Source organism: Xenopus laevis, chromosome 9_10S (genome assembly GCF_017654675.1).
Source record: "Xenopus laevis strain J_2021 chromosome 9_10S, Xenopus_laevis_v10.1, whole genome shotgun sequence".
NCBI classification, from domain to species: domain Eukaryota; kingdom Metazoa; phylum Chordata; class Amphibia; order Anura; family Pipidae; genus Xenopus; species Xenopus laevis.
Window position 1 is genome coordinate 15,179,407 of NC_054388.1, and position 19,680 is coordinate 15,199,086.

At 41.8% G+C, this 19,680-nt stretch overlaps 1 protein-coding gene across 2 annotated transcripts; it reads left to right on the forward strand.

Moving 5' to 3' along the window:
- The first annotated feature begins 6,322 nt into the window (after positions 1-6,322).
- Positions 6,323-17,368, forward strand: LOC121398880 (targeting protein for Xklp2-A-like). Of its 2 annotated transcripts, none has more exons than XM_041578424.1 (7): positions 6,323-6,998; positions 8,620-8,724; positions 9,164-9,286; positions 9,873-10,003; positions 11,517-11,678; positions 15,558-15,800; positions 17,222-17,368. In XM_041578424.1, the coding sequence occupies exons 1-6, from the start codon at positions 6,799-6,801 to the stop codon at positions 15,614-15,616; spliced, it is 780 nt and encodes a 259-aa protein (XP_041434358.1). In that variant the 5' UTR covers positions 6,323-6,798; the 3' UTR covers positions 15,617-15,800; positions 17,222-17,368. The 2 variants fall into 2 exon arrangements, with proteins under 2 accessions (XP_041434358.1, XP_041434357.1); XM_041578423.1 differs by having other exon boundaries at positions 6,328-6,998; positions 9,870-10,003; positions 17,222-17,292.
- Positions 17,369-19,680: the final 2,312 nt, after the last annotated feature.

Consider the following 19,680-nt stretch of genomic DNA (forward strand, 5'->3'; position numbering starts at 1 on the left):
AAGAGCTTTTACCAGTACCTTAGCTTACCCAGATATATAATATTTGCGAGTCTACTCTGTCTATCTATCTATCTATCGTCTATTTTCATCATCTATCTTAATCTATCGTATTATTTTTCTTCCCTCTCGCATCTAGCTATTATATGCTTCTGTTATCATTATCTATCTCCCCTCTCTCTCTCCCTCCTCCTTCTCCTCCCAGTTAACCATTAGCTATACCCGAGTATACTGTATTTTGCGTATTATCTGTCTATTCTGACACCGAGTGGACGACTCAAGCCAGGTGTTCGTTTGAAGCTCGGGGGGTTGGGCTTCAATTATTCAGTCCTCAACTGGTTTGCCCTGTGTTATGCTGAAATTGAAAAACATGATACATCAGGTTCATCAACATGTTAGAAAGTTATTTATTTTTTATCATAGAAAAGTTATTTTTTGCTGGAATAGCATCCCCAATATCCTCCCATTCTGATATAGAACTTTTGCTGCTCAATGTCTAAATAGTAGCTATGTTGTTTATTCACTTACGTGGTTTTCCTTAGCCATTTCGTGGCGGTTATCCCCAGCGGACCAGGATGTCACACTGCAAAAAGACACACCAAAGAGCATTAGAAGGAGAGAATTGGGTTAGTGGGTGTTTAATAAAATCTAAGTAAAAAGGCTGCACTTCTTCTTTTAGAAACATATACATATATTATCATGGTGCAAAAATGCCATTCTCCTTAGCTCAATTATGGCTAAAACAGAACAGAAAACAACTTCTAAAATAGCCCAATGCCACCCCCTAGTAAATGAACACACCATGGGTATATGTAAAGTAAAAAAAATGCTTTATTATATATTAAAAGTGTATACAGCAAATATACAACAATAGCAGTTACAGTACATAAACACCTAGTTTCACAATGCAAATGAGCAAATATATTAAAGCAGACACATTGTGCACAAAGTTTAGAGACCCAACGTTTCAGAAAACTCTTTTCTCTCCATGAGAAAATAACGTGCTTCTATGTCCCATTAACACTGATAAGTAACTGCTCCGTGTTGTTACAAGTATTATAAGTACAACATACTTTGGTGTCGTATCGCCAGGCGTGGCCCTTCTGCCTTATGGCCTCGGGTGCCATCCAATGTGGTGTCCCTTCCGCTTCGTGGGCACAACCCAGTTTGCGGGTCCAGGTCCCAGCTGTGTCCAAAGTCGACTGAAATGACAGATAGAATCCATTAATGGAAAATAACTTGTTAAACCACATAAGATAGAAACCTGAATATGAAACCCCCTGACTCCATATTCACAGAAGCTCCCCACCATCCATTACCTCTTATAACTGTAAGTTTTACTCACTGATCTTCACTTTGGCCGTCTCTGTGAGCATGATGTTCGGGCTCTTGAGTCTTTATGAACGGCCCCGTCTTGTGGATGTGGTGCAGCCCCTGGGGAGATTGAGATGTAGGTTATAAGATTATAAACATTCCCAACAAAGAGATTGTATATATAATTGATGCAATTAAAGAAGAGTCCTTAAGAGGTAAATCTGGCCTTACCTTTAAAACCTCCTTTGCAGACATAGCCAATCCAGGTCTCCTTCAGGGATTGGCCATTGGTCTTACTGATGAGTTGTACAGAGAGCCTCCACCACAGTATTCAAGAAACAATCTGCAATATATAGAAATTATTTCAGGTCATGTATTCTGTCACTTCCAGTGGAGATTGTTTTGGCACAAGAGGAATGAACACGATACAGTAAATCATTTCTTACTTCCAAGAGCTCCGATGAGCACTCCGTGAGTGGAGCCCTGTAGTAGGCTCCATAGTAAGAGGCGATGTTCTTGTGGCCTCCGAACTGCTGGAGAAACTTCAGCTCCCTGCAGACTGACTCTTCATCCTGGAGTGGAGTAATAGAAATCCCTTTAGTTCACATAGACATCTACACAAATAGGATTGATATATAGTGATTGGAATTATAAAGATACAGTACTCGGCTGATGTTGGCGATCTTCACCGCTACCACGCCTCTACGATGGTGTCGTCCCTGTAATACAGACAGAAAGGTTGACTTATATACAAGTAGGAAAGAGAGGGTCTAATGCAGCCCCCAAACCAGAAGCTTGATATGTCTGCCTAAATCATTGTGTGATTGTGTGTAGTGATCACAATCTTGTTCAGTTCCCCTACTCTCTAGGAATTGGTTGGTAACTTACCTTGTAGACGTCTCCAGTGCCGCCCACTCCAACAAGCACATCCTTGGTCAGCCGACCATCAGGAGGCTGGAAAATAAAATAGAAAAAGAAGGATTTTATTGATAACATAATATTCCCCAGGGTACAAACATGTCTCACTTCCGGCAGTAGCGGCGAGTGTTTTACCCTCCTTTCTACTCACCTCATAAGTCTCGGAGAGGGTTCTGGATTCCGCCTGTGGCTGAAGGAGAAGAGAAAGAGTCTATTACATTCTATACTTTATCTGTACCTGTTCTCTATTCAGCAAAACCCTAAATTCAGCTAAAACAGTAGCAGTTGACTTACCTTCCTCCAGGGGGCGCAGAATAGCATTGCGCCTAAGTTTTTTAGCTCTTAAAAGAGCTGTTGGGTTATAAAGAGATATCAGCTGACGTCAAAGGAAGATGTTATATCCAAACGCCAAAAACAGATGGAATATCACTGAATATCTCTAAAACAATCGCTGTGAAATCACTCGGAAAATCACTCTGAAAATCGCTTCGAAAACGCTGTGAAAACGCTTCGTCGCTCGCAAAATTCACTGTGTGGGGAAACAGAAAGAAAGAAGAGATTGTAAGCTCACATGCACCAGTCCTCTCTGCTATACATATCAGGATTCACTGCCTTATATAAGTATTCACACCCTCAACCAATTCTCCCATTGTACAAAAACAAACCCTAAACTTATATATATTGTTTATCTGTTTTATCTGTTATTTTTATTCTGACCATTAATTCTAAAATCTGATTTCCACTGGCAAAAAACAAAATTTACCATCAGTTTTTTCTTTTGCTTCAACAGCATTAAAGCAAAGTTCCCCTTTAAATGAAATGAAATTAAATTTGTAGAAGACCACAAGCTGCAGGTCTGACAAGGGATGCTGGGATTTGTAGTTTAATATCAGTTAGAAGACCACAAGCTGTAGGTCTGACACGGGATGCTGGGATTTGTAGTTCAGTAACAGAAGACCACAAGCTACAGGTCTGACAAATGATGCTGGGAGTTGTACTATATGCTACAGGTCTGACAAGGGATGCTGGGATTTGTAGTTCAGTTCAGTAGCAATAAGAAGACCACATGCTGCAACTCTGACAACAGATGCTGGGATTTTTAAGTCAGTAACATTTAGAAGATTATAGGCTACAGGTCTGACAAGGGATGCTGGGATTTGTACTACAGGCTGCAGGTCTTACAAGGGATGCTGGGATTTGTAGTTCAGTAACAGAAGACCACAAGTTGCAGGTCTGACAAGGGATGCTGGGGTTTGTGCTATAGGCTACAGGTCTGACAAGGGATGCTGAGATTTGTACTACAGGCTGCAGGTCTGACAAGGGATGCTGGGATTTGTACTATAGGCTACAGGTCTGACAAGGGATGCTGGGATTTGTAGGTCAGTAACAGTTAGAAGATTGTAGGCTGCAGGTCTGGCAAGGGATGCTGGGATTTGTAGGACAGTAACAGTTAGAAGATTATAGGCTGCAGGTCTGACAAGGGATGCTGGGATTTGTGCTACAGGCTGCAGGTCTGACAAGGGATGCTGGGAGTTGTACTATAGGCTACACGTCTGACAAGGGATGCTGGGATGTGTAGGTCAGTAACAGTTAGAAGACCAAAAGCTGCAGGTCTGACAAGGGATGCTGGGATTTGTAGTTCAGTAACAGTTAGAAGACCAAAAGCTGCAGGTCTGACAAGGGATGCTGGGATTTGAAGGTCAGTAACTGTACTGTTAGAAGATTATAGGATACAGGTCTGACAAGGGATTCTGGGATTTGTACTATAGGCTACAGGTCTGACAAGGGATGCTGGGATGTGTAGGTCAGTAACAGTTAGATGGTTATAGGCTTCAGGTCTGACAAGGGATGCTGGGATTTGTAGTTCAGTAACAGTTAGAAGACCACAAGCTGCAGGTCTGACAAAGGATGCTGGGATTTGTACTACAGGCTACAGGTTTGACAAGGGATGCTGGGATTTGTAGTTCAGTAACAGTTAGAAGACCAAAAGCTGCAGGTCTGACAAGGGATGCTGGGATTTGTAGTTCAGTAACAGTTAGAAGACCACAAGCTGCAGGTCTGACAAGGGATGCTGGGATTTGTACTATAGGCTACAGGTCTGACAAGGGATGCTGGGATGTGTAGGTCAGTAACAGTTAGATGGTTATAGGCTGCAGGTCTGACAAGGGATGCTGGGATTTGTAGTTCAGTATCAGTTAGAAGACCACAAGCTGCAGGTATGACAAGGGATGCTGGGATTGGTACTATAGGCTACAGGTCTGACGAGGGATGCTGGGATTTGTACTATAGGCTACAGGTCTGACAAGGGATGCTGGGATGTGTAGGTCAGTAACAGTTAGATGGTTATAGGCTTCAGGTCTGACAAGGGATGCTGGGATTTGTAGTTCAGTAACAGTTAGAAGACCACAAGCTGCAGGTCTGACAAGGGATGCTGGGATTTGTACTACAGGCTACAGGTCTGACAAGGGATGCTGGGATTTGTACTACAGGCTACAGGTCTGACAAGGGATGCTGGGACTTTTAGGTCAGTAACATTTAGAAGATTATAGGCTACAGGTCTGACAAGGGATGCTGGGATTTGTACTTTAGGCGACAGGTCTGACACGGGATGCTGGGATTTGTAGTTCAGTAACAGTTAGAAGACTACAATCGGCAGGTCTGACAAGGGATGCTGGGATTTGTACTATATGCTACAGGTCTGACAAGGGATGCTGGGATTTGTAGTTCAGTTCAGTAACAATAAGAAGACCACAGGCTGCAAGTCTGACAAGGGATGCTGGGACTTTTAGGTCAGTAACATTTAGAAGTTTATAGGCTACAGGTCTGACAAGGGATACTGGGATTTGTACTACAGGCTACAGGTCTGACAAGGGATGCTGGGATTTGTAGTTCCGTAACAGTTAGAAGACCCCAAGCTGCAGGGCTGACAAGGAATTCTGGGATTTGTAGGTCAGTAACAGTAACAAGATTATAGGCAGCAGGTCTGACAAGGGATTTTGGGATTTTTAGGTCAGTAACAGCTAGAAAACTACAGGCTGTAGGTGTGACAAGGGATGCTGGGAGTTGTACTATAGGCTACAGGTCTGACAAGGGATGCTGGGATTTGTACTATAGTCTAAAGGTCTGACAAGGGATGCTGGGATTTGTAGTTCATTAATAGCTAGAAGACTACAGGCTGCAGGTGTGACAAGGGATGCTGGGACATTCAGGACATGAGTAACAGTGACTGGGAAGTTGCAGCTCCAAAACTTTTTCCTTTAAAGCTTTTTAAGAAGTCAGTTCTATATACAAAGTGAGGTCTAAAGAGAAATATGGATATTAATAGTATTGGAGGGGAAACAGCAAGTGGCCAACTGTCGCTCCAAACACTGGGTGACCCCTGTTATATGGGAACATGGGGATTTCAGACTTTTGCCCTTAATAATTGCTTAACTTTTACTGAAAAGCTTTTTAATAAGTAAATGTTATATACAAAGTGAGATACAGAGAGAAATATGAATATTAATAACATTAGAGGAGAAACCTGAACAGCAAGTGGCCAACTGTCAACTGTCACTCCAAACACTGTCAGTGACCCCTGTTATATGGGAACATGGGAGATTTCAGACTTCTCCCCTTAAGAATTTCTTAACTTTCCCTTAACAGCTTTATTAAGAAGTAAATGTTATATACAAAGTGAGATACAGAGAGAAATATAAATATTAATAGCATTAGAGGAGAAACCTGAACAGCAAATGTCACTCCAGATGTTGCTATAGTGACCCCGTTATATGTTAACATAGGAGATTTCAGACTTTTTATTATTTCTTAACTTGCACTTATTTTAAATATAAAGCAATTGGAATCCCAAATATTATTTTATACTTATTTTAAATATAAAGCAATTGGAATCCCAAATGTTATTTTATACTTTCTGTATTTAGCCTGACAGGTGTGTAGTCTCCCTGCATCCCTGTTCCTTCCCCCAACCCCAACTCTCCTATAATCTATTAAAATGACAAAACCAAGGCTAATATCCCAGGTGCCACCTAGTGACTCAATTTAGTAGTGATTTTCTTCATTTATATCATTATTTTCCATAAATTGTCTCCCAGTGTGTGCTGTGCATCCACTTACCTCTGATCCCAGAAATGAAAGTGAGAAATCCGTTATTTAACTGTCAGTTGTCTGTGCGGCCAAATGCCAGGATGTACTTCTGTGTATTTATCCTGAGTTGTCTGTAGTCTGCCTGTTTCCCCATTCCTCCCATAATGATATTTTCTATTAGAATATACACAAAACCAAGGCTAATATCCCAGGCACTAGCCAGTGTCACACTCAAATAGCGATTTCCTTAATTTCTGCCATTATTTCCCTTAATGCCCCCTTGTATCAATGCTCCGCTCACCTCTGATCCCAGAATTAGAAAGTGAGTTTACAGCCAATCACGTTTTATGTTTATTTCCTGATAGTGATTGGCTGCAAGTTCAGCAAGTGTTTACATGCTGTTTAGATAAGTGGGACCCCAGTAAGGAGATGTGGGGGTTCAGCTCATGTATCTTTGATAAGGAATATTAATTCTAATGGACAATGTTAGGCTGGGAGAAACAGTCCTGCTCTCTTGCACACCTCAATAAAACCACACTGACAAAAACATGGGACAGATTTATATATTTGAGTTGTCTGCCACATGTCATCTGTCTCCATTTCCTGTTCTTTAGACCAAGTGACCAATGCAGAAAATATTCCCCCGGACCAGAAACCGCTTTCAGAGACTTGTGTAAATGCTGGTAAGTGACAAATACTCAGGCTTTTCTGCTGGGAGTGTAAGGGACCTCCGTGCTGAGTGCAGTGCTAATATATTTGCATGTTCTAAAGAAGTATGGGGCGTTTGACTTGCTTTGGTTAGACTTGCTTTTGGGGTGTTGGCTGGACAAAGAGATGGGATGGTGCGCTGAGCTTGACTCTGCAAAGAATTAGGCCAGGGCCATACCCTTTAAGTTGCCACCGAACATGCCTTCAGAAATGTTTTTGAACTAACATAGCTGCTATTGATCCTCATCCTAATTCTCCCCTCATTCTCCTACTTTGACCACACTCTACTTGTGCCTCCTTTGTAATTCCAGGTTGTATTTCCCTGAATGCATTAAAAACACATTTTAGGGTGTGACCTGATAGGGAACTGAAGCCTGTATTTGCTTGTGTGAAAGCAGGGATGTAATGGGCTATCCTCCTCCTCCTCCTCCTACTGTGCTTCTGGCAGGCACCTCACTGCTCATTTGAAACACAGGCAGGAACTGTAGCATCTATAGGATATGAATTTCTTTTAACCCAGAGTGAAACCATATCTGTCAGTGCCAGCAAGTTTGAGGGGTATTTTTATTTATGCTTTATCTCATTTAAGATCCCCATGTTTATTGGAAGGGGACCACTGGCTCTATATTGGTACAGGAGCCCAGTGATGCTGACAGTATTGTTAGATATGCAGTGAAGCAAAGAATTACAAATTGATGGACAAAAAGAATTACTCTCCCATTTTGGCATGTTTGACCATTTGGGAGGTTTAGACAGTGTCGGACTGGGACACCAGGGGCCCACCTAAAAACCTTTGACAAGGGCCCACCAATTAATCTTAGACCTGGGGCCCATTATTTTTCTTCCTCTCCTCACTCAACTTCTATTCTCCTAGTCTCTTTTCTTTACATACTGTACTCTATTTTTCTATATTTAGCCTATTTGTTCTGATAAAAATAGGGAATGGCCATGGAAAAGGCCAAATGTTTAGCAGCATGAGGGCCCACTGACACCTGAGCCCACCGGGAGTTTTCCCGGTATCCCTGTGGGCCAGTCCGACACTGGTTTAGATAATTCTGAGCCATTAGTGGATTGAGTTGAATGCATTTCTGTTGGTTGTGCTAAAAGAAGCAATGCCACAGCTATTTTCAGCTTGTCTAATTTATTCAGTTAGTTGGGTTGACTTTATGGAGAAATAGTTTGATACCATTTGCATGCACGCTTAATTCTCCGAGTGCCATACTTTATATGGAATTGTGATGCTTCAATTGGTCTGTAATATGTGTAATATTACCCGTCGGCATTGAGCCCCCATTTTATGATGGCCTTAGTGATTCCCGAGAACTGCGTTATTTTTTTTCAGGTGGCTTTGACTAACAGGAAAAAATGTGGGAGTACAAAGGGCTCCATCGTCCAATCAATGGATAGAATGCTTCTGCATATTTAGATGAAGCATTTTCACATAAGGGCTATTTTATCTTTCGAGACCTATAATGTTTAGGGGTGTTGTTTCCCTTTAAGACAGTGAAATCCTATTGACTGGAATGTTTCTGCCATGTCATAACTTATCTGGCTCTTCTCATTTATCTCTGCTATCACCGTCTCTCCCTACAACAGGTCTGCCAGGCGGATGTCTAAGAAACATCGGCAGAAGATCCTCATAATGCATCTGGAAAAAGAGACCGCACAATCTATATACTCACCATGCAAAAAACGAAAAGGGTACGTATGCCTATAGGCTAATGAAACTGCATCATCCCCAGTGACCACATTTTCAATTCTTTAGGAATGATTTGTTTCCATTCTTTGCAGGAGCCCAGTAACCCTGGCTGCTTACTTGCAGGAAACTGGGAAATTTCTTGTGCAGCGGAGTTTTAAATTAAATCCATGTCCATCATGGTACTTTGCTGTTAACTTGCAATTGATTACCTCACATAGTCATCAATGTACTTCGCTCATATTACATACGCAGACAAATTATACTCTCATCGTGGTCTCTGGTCCCCCTGCTTACATCCATCCAGCACTGGCTTAGAATCTACTGTGTTGTGTGTTTCTGCCAGTGCAAGTTTGACTTCGTATTCTTCTTGAGAGACGGCGCTAAAAAGATGTGACTGTTGGCGTAAGGGGTGCACTGATTTTCTACTACTTTCTTTTGCAGATCCAGTACTAAAGATAGACACGCTCCAGTAATCAGGGGCCAACCCACAAGCAGCCATCATGGCACCACCTCTCCAAAACCGAAAGCCCAACTGACCATGCCCTCAACTCCAACTGTACTGAAGTATGTCTGCGCTGTGCCAGCCACTGAGTGTTAATCTCAGCAGTAGATAACTGATAGCAATAGTGTGACACAGCAATAGGGACCTTTTATGATAGGTTGGGACTCTTGACACAACAGGATGTGCCCCTGATTGGCTAATGTTTCTTTTCTTTTATAGCTAATAAACTGTAGGTAACCTAAGGAGGTAAACCTATTTTCCCATGAAGCAAGTTGTAGGGATACTGTAGCACTAGCTCAGCACTGCCCTGCCTTCATGATTTGCACTGTAAACTTACCATAGTGTTGTTCAACCTTAGAGTGGACAAGGGTCCGTGACCTATTTCCATAAGTCAATTAGCAGACTAGTAGTCATCACGACTTTCACTTTCTTCCTTAGTTGGGTGCACGTCCTCCAATGGCCACTTTCCACTGGCAATACTGACAAAGAAGTGAGTCCAGCACCCGCAGTTGATAAAGGACCCGCTTGATAAAAGTCCGCATGGTCTGAAACGTTGCTGTAATCCCCTTGCACCAATAAAGGCTGTTTTATTTAAAACTGTTCTTTGTCACTATTTCCATAAGTCATACAGATTTTTTTTTTCAGCAGGAGGAACATTCTGGCGAAGTCTAAAAATTCAGTAGAACAAGAGCTTGGGAAAATGCAAGTGCTTCAGAAGGAAATGCTAGAGAGTCTCAAGAAAAATGAGCATTCCATGAAAGTTGCCATATCTGGAGCAGGTGTGTACATATTAGTGAGAGTAACTATATTTCCCAGATCCAATACAACATGAAAATTTGGCTTAATTCTTTCTAAATAAGTCTGTCTCCTGTCCTTCCAATACTGGACCTTTGTAAAGAGACGTTAGATACCATATTTGTTATCCTTGGCATTATCTCTTACCAAATTTGACCATACAATTAACTTCATCTGGGACTACTAGCAACTTTCAAAGGTCAACCATGACTTACTTTGCATGGCTCAAAGGCCCTCAGATTTTTCATGGTTCATCAATGCCTGAGTAACTTTGGATGCAATGATTAACCAGCAACTCCTCTGCATTTGGTACCACCTCCATCAAATCATAAACTACTAACTGAAGAGTCTGGCCCAGAGGAAAGGTTGATCACCTCCAACTACTCATGAAGGGGCCAAGGCTGAAGGAAAAATTAACAGACTTAAAGGAACAGTAACACCAAAAACGGAAGTGTCCTAAAGTAATGAATATATAATGAACTGTTGTGTTGCACTAGATTCCGGAATTTCACCTGGAATCATCACAGTCCAAGCTGTCAGATAAACAAGAAGAAATCTACCCATTGTTTTTCTGTTGTCTCCCTGTCTGCTTAACCTGCAATAACCATTTGACTTCAGGTCGGATCCCACACTTTTCTAAATGGAGAGTCCTGAGGATTTGCATAAGAATAGCACCCAATCTGACCGGAAGTCAAATGCTTTATATTACCACAGCTTTAGCAGACCGGGAGACACACCATTGAGAAACACCTGAATGGAACTGCACTGCAAATTCTCATGGCAGGTTTATTTATGTCATTGTGTCATTTGGCTTGTAGCCCCTCTGACCACCAAGGATCATTATAGGCCTCTTCTATCTTTGTTGTCAATAAGGGAGGGCAGGGGTGCATGAGAAAAAAATCCAACGGCACAGAAAGGGAAAAGTGAACTGGATCAGAGTGAGAGGTAGATAACAAAGAGAGAACAGTGAAACAAAATAAAGAAAAGGTGAGGGAATACTGTGGGAGAATAGACACTCCATTCTTCATTTCAACCTAGAGTATCTCATCTGCTCTTACATAATGGTTTTTCAGAGGGGTTTTCTTTTTAAGGTTGTTTTTGCATCACTGCACTTTGCACTGAAGGGGGTATTATTTTAAAAGATTTGTATAAAATGTCTCCTTTAACAGACTATCAGGAAAAAGTGTGGCTTTCCTAAGCTAAATTGTGAATCTGAACATCCTCCATGGTTGCATCTTGCAATACTATGTATTCTGGGCCAGTACCCATTTAAGGTGGGCAGGCTCACTGGTTGGTATGATGGTGCTGGTCATGCCTCTGTATAGTTCATTACGTTGGAGGAGCAGTATTTTACCCATGTGGCTAAAAATTTAGATTTGTAACTTTGGAGTTGACCACAGCATGGCATTGATCTGTCTTGTTATGAGCGTTTCCTATCATAGCCATTGACTGCTTGCCCATGTTCCAGCTGCATCTTTCTCTCTTTTTTAAATGTAGATAGCCTTTCTGGTTCCATGATTCAAGAAGGCTTTGAGCTGGCTACAGCAAAAAGGGCCAAGGATCGCCAGGAGTTTGAGAAGTGCTTGGCAGAGAAGGAAGCTCGGGAAGCAACGGGAAGAGGAAGAAAGGGAAGAGATCAATCAGTTGAGGCAAGAGCTGGTAAGTGCATAACTGTGCATGCTGCAGAGGCAGGGTAAGCCAATACTTTGTTAGGTGTAGTGATGGTTTGCCATCCAATGGCCTTGTTTAAACCAACTCATGTGAATTCTGATTTGTCCATGAACCACTAACCTTGTACTCATTGGTACCCAACACACCCATAAAGAATGAACTGCACTGACTGCTGCGGGGGGCACATGGTATGAACTGTACACAAATAGTAAACTATTTTTTTTTTCTCTCCTGTGTTTCACGTGCACAAGGCACAGCCTATCAGGAAGTTCAAAGCTGTGAAAGTTAAAGCCAGTGACGTCCCACTTACTGTCCCCACATCCCCTAACTTCTCGGACAGGTTTAAGTGCTGATGTGCTCCCTGTACTAAGGCAAATCCAGATTTTGGGTGGTGGTTAACTATTCATGCCCTGGACCATACAGTCTATTGTACAAACAAGTGTCCTTTAAATAGTGGCATGAATCCGGGCAAAGATCTGCTCATTGGGGGGGTTATGTGAATACTATATTATATGGCCTGGAGGGGCCTGTTTTTAGGTCTCCCTGTATGTGAATACTTATGTTTTTATTATGCCCTGTAATAAACTGTGGAAATGTAAAGTTTGTCAATTGCCTGCTCAACTTTTGTCTTGGGTTTGTCTGGTTCCTTCCACCAGTCAATTGCACATGTAGCCTCTAGTGTGGCTTTCAGTAGTGCTGCACAGTAGTGCCTCTCGTTTCCATTGTATTTATGTAAATGAGAAGAGACAGGGTATTCTGACTTCAAAATGTCATCTTGTAGAGGATGGAAGCTGATTTAGCGCTGGTTTTTCATGCTAACCCCAATACTTGATGCTATGTACACGAATATTGGTATTCAATACTTGGTTAGCTTGGTGTATTCATTGATTTGCAGCTTGTGTGTTTCTATAGTTGCAGAACCCCATAGTGAAGTAGGGGGATGCCTTATATATGACATATCTTCCATACCTCCCTAAGATGCAGATAACCTAATGAATGACCTTGAATTCAGCCCACATGCCTTTCTATTATGTACCAAACTTTGAGAGAATTGCATAGTCCTGCTCTTATACCTGAACAGAAGGTACCAAGGCCCAGTTAAAGGAAAACTATACCCCTCAAACAAGGTATTTTTTATTGCATAAAACCGCTCATGTTAAACCCTTCTTCATGTAAATAAACAATTTTCATAATAATATATTTTTTTAGTAGTATGTGCCATTGGGTAATCATAAATAGAAAACGGCCATTTCAAAAATTAAGGGCCCGTCTCCTGGGATCGTATGATTCACGGTGCACATAAACATACCAAACAAGCTATACTTCTTAGGTCACAATTAACAGACAGAGTTCTGTCTTTTGCTTCCACACTTCTTGTTAGAGTTGTAGTATTTCTGGTCAGGTGATCTCTGAGGCAGCACAAAGACCATCACGAAATGGTGGTTCAAGGCAAGAGATGTAAAAGGACAAAATTGACTTAAATATATATACCAGTTACCACACAATTCATCTGGGGCATATAAAGCAGAGGAGGTGTCAGCCCTGGGAACTTGATGGTTTGGTGCCAACTTTCTGCTTGGAAAGGTCACTACCTGTGAAATAGAACGTCAAGCTCTAGGGCACAATTAGTGCTACCAGCTTGGGGCAAACCTTGTATGCAGATTCAAGAACGAGAATAGTTCTTTAGTTTCTGCTTGAAAGTACAAGACGTCAATTTTCCTGCACTTTTATTCTCCCCCTTATATATGTGTCACTATAGGGGAACTAAATGATAGGGGAGCTGCAGCACTTTCCACAGGTTGGTAATACAGAGAGCTGAACTAGCTTGATGTAAGAACAGAGGCCTGGACTGTTGTCCATTCCCTCAGCTCCTCAAGATGCCACTGCCCCTCCCAGGTTGGGCAAGTAACTGACTGGGGGATACTAATTGTAATATATTGCGCTGTCACCTTAAGCTAGGGACAGCAGCTGGTCACATGTTCTCTTCTTCCTGTTCCTGTGCTGAGAGTGTGTGAAAAAGACTAAGCAACTCTAAGCAGCCTCTTTTCTACCAGAAGTGGCCTCCCCACATGATACTCTAAGCAGCCTGGGTTATAGGCCTTACTATTGTAAGGAAGGTGTCGCTCACTCTTTCTTATTTTTATATATATATATATATTTTTAGAACCTGCTCTGGAATATACTAAATTACCGCACTCCCTCACTATCCCAGCTCAGCCACACCCCTACTTTCTCAGCTCAGCCACACTTCTACTCTCTCCTTCACTATCCCAGCTCATTTACACTCCTACTCTCCCTCAATATCCCAGCTCAGCCACATGCCTACTCCTCAAAATGAATCAACCTAATGAATTCCCTGACACCATCTTTGGGAATATTCGGATACCCGACCCTATATTTGCCACTAGCTGGGGCTGTTTAAATAGGAAAAGGCGCTTGCACACAGCTGCTTTGAGAAGCCCCTCTGAATAGGAGCTCTGAATAACCACCCCCAGCTCCTGGTAATGAGTAGTTGTTAATAACTTAGTAAGGACTGTGCCATAAAATTGCCCCTACCTGATTTTGTGATCAAGAGGGAAGAGGCGGGGTTATACTTATAAAGGTGTTTGTCACATTTGTAATTACATCCTGATGAAGGGAGGTTGTACTCCCCAAAACGTTGATGTTGGTGGTGATGTAAATTAATAAAGAGGGGGCACTTTCCCCACTGCAGAAATTTGTGTGTGTGTGCGGATCCGTGAACAAAAAGTTGCTGTTAGTAACGACTTTGCCATAAAATTGCCCCTATCTTATACAGTATGTTTCTGTCTACTAGGGATGCACCGAATCCACTATTTTGGATTTGGCCAAACCCCCGAATCCTTTGTGAAAGATTCGGCCGAATTTCGAACCGAATTTGAATTTGCATATGCAAATTAGGGGTGGGAAGGGGAAAACATTTTTATTTCCTTGTTTTGTGACAAAAAGTCACGTGATTTCCCTCCCCGCCCATAATTTGCATATGCAATTTAGGATTTGGTTCGGCCGGGCAGAAGGATTCGGCCGAATCCTGGGCGAATCCCTGCTGAAAAAGGCCGAATCCGGAACCAAATCCTGGATTCGGTGCATCCCTACTGTCTACACTAGGCACCTGCTTCAGTACAGATCCTTCAGTAAAACAATAAAGTCCTTTCACCTTTTTGAATAGGATGCCTATAATCCTGAATATTTTTTAGGAGTCAAGATTCCTAGAAATAATTATCAATGTCCCTATAGGTACCATGATCTACTGCAAAAAGAAATCTCACTTTATTTTTGGGGGTCGTGGTGACCCACCACATACAGATTCAAATGCCCTGCTTTAAATGAAGAGATTTTCTAGAAATGCTACCTGTGCTCTTTGGTTTGGCCTAGAAACCCCCCATGTTGCATATCTGGTGTATAAGGCATGGCTGATATGTTGGCTTTTATACATGAACTTTGGTTCCTTCAGCTCCTCTTGCCCCCCCCCCCCCCGGGATCACATTTCTCTGAGCAAACAAATTGAATTCACAAGCTCTAAACTTTGTGCCAAGGTGGAATCCTTTGACCATGGACTATGTCTGGTAAACATGAAAGGGAGGGTAGGGATTATATAAATCACATAGCCAGGGCAGGTGCAACTTGTGATAATCCAATGCATTGTCACTCCTCAGGGCAACCAGTTAATACTAATCCCTTGATTACTAGACACAGTTCTACTAGATACAGGTAGTAATGCCCCCCTACTGTACTAGGTCCAGGAAGTCACTAGTTATGTATAGGAGGCTATCCACTCCAAATGTAATACTAATAATGGGTATCTAACAGGGCAACAGTTTGGTTCAAAGACACTGTGTTTCCTTCCAGCCAGTCCAGTCAAACAGAGGAGGAAGGCTTTACAGGACCAACAGCACTCAAGACCATGAAGCCAAGAAATTGGGGGTACTAACACTGAGGGCTGAACCGTCCCTCTACTTCGACCCCTCTACTGCCTTGTAAGGACACGGTGGAAGAGCAGATCCAGAGAACACAACTAACAGCCTCTCCCAGTCCTAGTGGGGGCAGGAAAACACAGGACACACCAGTGATGGATATAAAATTCACAGAGAGGTAACTTTATCACAGTACGCAAATAGGGTGATAAACTATTAAAGCTTTTTTTTCTCCACTGTCCTACTAGTAGCAGAAGCAGTAGAAATACAGGAGGGAAATATACATTTTGGCAAGTATACATTTCTTCCTGTCCCTGCCCCAGTGAAGTTTACAATCTGAAATCAGCGCCTGCCCCCGTGGAGTTTACAGTCTAATTCCCTGTCACATTCCCACTAGTCCTTGTCCAGTGAAGCTTACAATCTATAGTCTGTATAACATTCCCATCGGTCCTTATCCCAAAAAGCTTGAAGGCCCCTATCTCATTCCCATTAGTCTATGCCTAGTGGAGCTTACAATCCATGATCCCTATCACATTCCCACTAGTCCCTGCCCAGTGGAGTTTACAATCTATAAGTTCCCTATCACATTCCCACTTATCTCTGCCCATTGGCACTTACAATTTAAGGACCCTATCACATTTCCATAAGCCTCTGCCCCAGTGATGTAGTAATTCTAGGTCCCTATCACATTTGCATCTCTCCCTGCACCAGTGAGCTTACAATCTAAGGTACCTATTCCATTCCCATCATGCCTAGTGGAGCTTTCAGTCTAAGGCCCTTATCACATAACCCATCTACCCTGCCCTAGTGAGCTTACAATCTTTGCCCTCTATTACATTACTATCAATCCCTGCCCCTGAGAGTTTACAATCTAAGGTCCCTGTCCCAGTGAAGCTTATAATCGAAAATCCCTATCACAATCCTATCAGTTCCTCACCCTGTAAGTTTACAATCTAAGGTCCCTATCATATTGCCATCTGTTCCTGTTCCAGTGCACTTACAATCTAAGGTCCCTGGAATTATTCTAGGTAGGTAGAATTGGGCCAAGTAGTAATTATATTTCCATGTGATGCCTTACTATTCCACACATATTCTCTCCCATTCTGCCCAAATCCCTGGAAATAATCAGTCTTTGTTTATGTGCCAGTGGGCTCTTTGGAGAAGTTCATCTCTTGTGGTGAAAGTTCTCAGCAGTAAAGATTGGGTAAGGATAAGGATAATGAGGAAAAATAGTGGCAAAGTAAAACCAAAAATAAGTCGATATAATAAGCACACGCGAAACAATACGAATAAACCACCTGAAAAGGTAATATTCCAATATATTGACAACATTAGAATATATAAATACACACCTTATGTTTAAATCATTAAAAAATCAGACATTTCATTATGAGCAGGGTTTGTAGCTAATAATGTGTCCAATTCTCATCACTATAGTTCCCTATGAATCTGCATTTTGAGAAACCATACAATTTATCACTCTTTTAGACCTATGTTCCCTATATCTCACTTTTAGTCTGACTCATATACTGCGACCCATGGTCGTATGCCAGTAAGTAGCTCAGAACCCCCCCATGTAAATGTGATCTTTACTTTCAGCTCTAACACTTCCCCTGTTGTTTTGGAGGAGAAAGAATAATTTTTATGGTGAGTAAATGCATCTCTTTTTTCCCCCACATCTGAACAAGCTCACAAGAAGGTCTCTATCCTCGTGTATTGGAATTTCTTAAATGATACCCTAGGGCAGGAGTGCCCATACTTCTACATTCATAAAAACAATATTTCTCAGGTAATCTTAAAGGAGATGGATAGCTACGGAGGCATTTTATTGGCAATAGATTAGCTGCAATAGTGCAAGCTAGAATGCTATATATATATATATATATATATATATATATATATATATATATATATGTATATATGTATATATATATGTGTAGAAGCTCTCTGTTTGTTTAGGATAGCAGCTGCAGTATTAGCTTGGTGTGACATCACTTCCTGCCTGAGTCTTTCCCTGCTCACTTATAGCTTTGGGCTCAGATTACAGGAGAGAATATATATATATATATATATATATATATATATATATATATATATATATATGTAGAAGCTCTCTGTTTGTTTAGGATAGCAGCTGCATTATTAGCTTGGTGTGACATCACTTCCTGCCTGAGTCTTTCCCTGCTCACTTATAGGTCTGGGCTCAGATTACAGCAGAGAAGGGAGGGCGGGGGGGGGGGGGGAGAGCAAACTGAGCATGCTCTTGCCCGGGGCAAGGAAGTTTAAGCTGAAGGCAGGAAGTCTGATACAGAAATCCATGTGTACACAGAAGGAAAGAAATGCAGTGGTTTTTTTTTGACAGGGGACTCAGCAGCAGCATTACTTTGATGGTTTACTGGTATATTTAGGTGGCCCTTTCTTATAAGGCTTACTTAGTTTTTAACTTTCCTTCCTTTAACATAATAAATATCATGATAAACATGAAATATAGGAGGGTGATTTAGTCAAGCTGTTGGTTGACAGTGTCTTGAGATCTACTGATCACCAGCTAAAGGTCTACTAATAGATCCTGATCTACCTTTTGGGCACCTCTGCCCTAGGGTTAGTGTCCAGGAATAACTGTAGATAAAATACTCAATACCTAGCTAAACAGGATTGGATCTCTCTATAATGTGGATTAAAAGCGATACAGAAAATGGGATTACAGTATTTGTATCTCATTTCTGTTTAACCCTTTAAGTGCCACAGAACCTAGAATCTACGTTCTGTGGAAAAGTAACTTGAAATGCCACAGAACGTAGATTCTACGTTCTGCAGCACTTCCGGGTTGTGGAGCGGAGGAGCGGCTGTTAGAGCCGCTCGCTCTGTTCCGCTTCGATCCCCTGCCCCTAGGCAACGAGCAGAGCAGGGGATCGAGTGGCCCCTGGGGCACGATCGCCCAGGGGCCCCAAAAGCGGCAGCAGGCACGTGTTACTTTACGTGTCCTGCTGCTGCAGCCTACACTGAGCCGTCGATCTCCGCCCCCACAGCACAGAGACAGGAACCACGTCGCAGATCTCTTCCAGGGGCTCTTGCTGATCGTCTGCAACAGTCTCCAGCGACTTTTTCAGGTTAGTGCAACAATTACACACACAAACACACCAACACACACTTATTACAGTAATACACACTTAGATTCACACTTACACACACTTACAGATACATTTTTGGGGATTGGGGGGGGGTCAATTACACTCACTGCACTTACATACACGTGCACACGCACACACGCGCACATAACATGTAATTTACCATTTGTACACACACGCACATACATGGCATTGTGGCTTTTTTTTTTTTTTTTCTTATCGCATCGTCTCTTTTTTTGGCCTGAAAAAAATGTTTTATTGCCATTAAGAATAGCGTATTCGCTAACCGTACTGTGCAATATCTTTTGTATGTTGTTTCGGTGATTATATTGCAATTTGGGGTATTTTGGTGCATTTTTAGCCATTTTATAGAATTTTTTAGCCATTTTATTGCATTTTCAGCTCTGCATATGTTGTGTTCACTTGTTTCTAGCCGTATAACCTGTTTGGCCCAGCTTGAATATTCAAACTGTGATTCTGACGGCCGATAACACTAGTCTGGAAAAAAAACATTGATTTTTGTGGTTTTATTGGATTTTTTTGCATTTCACTCTTTACTGCCTTATTTTGTTTTGCCTTGTAAATTTTATCTACTATATATCCATTTGGGGGTCTCTGTGCGCCACATAGTTTGGTATATCTATGCATATTGGGCATCAAAGTGTTTCAGTAGACACCTGGCGTTCATATTTAGGATGTTTTATGCTGATATGTTACGAAATGTGGGGCATATAATGGGGTAAATTCAAGCTTTCTGACAATTTTCAGAGATTTTATAAAAACCGTTATGTTCAGCATTGCTTTGCAGTTTGGCAGTTTGCAGTAGAAACACATATTTACCATATTGGATTCGTCAGAATGTGTATTTTCCGAAAATATATGGTTTTCTGGGGTCTCTGTACTGTTAGGGGGGTCTAATGTTGCATAATA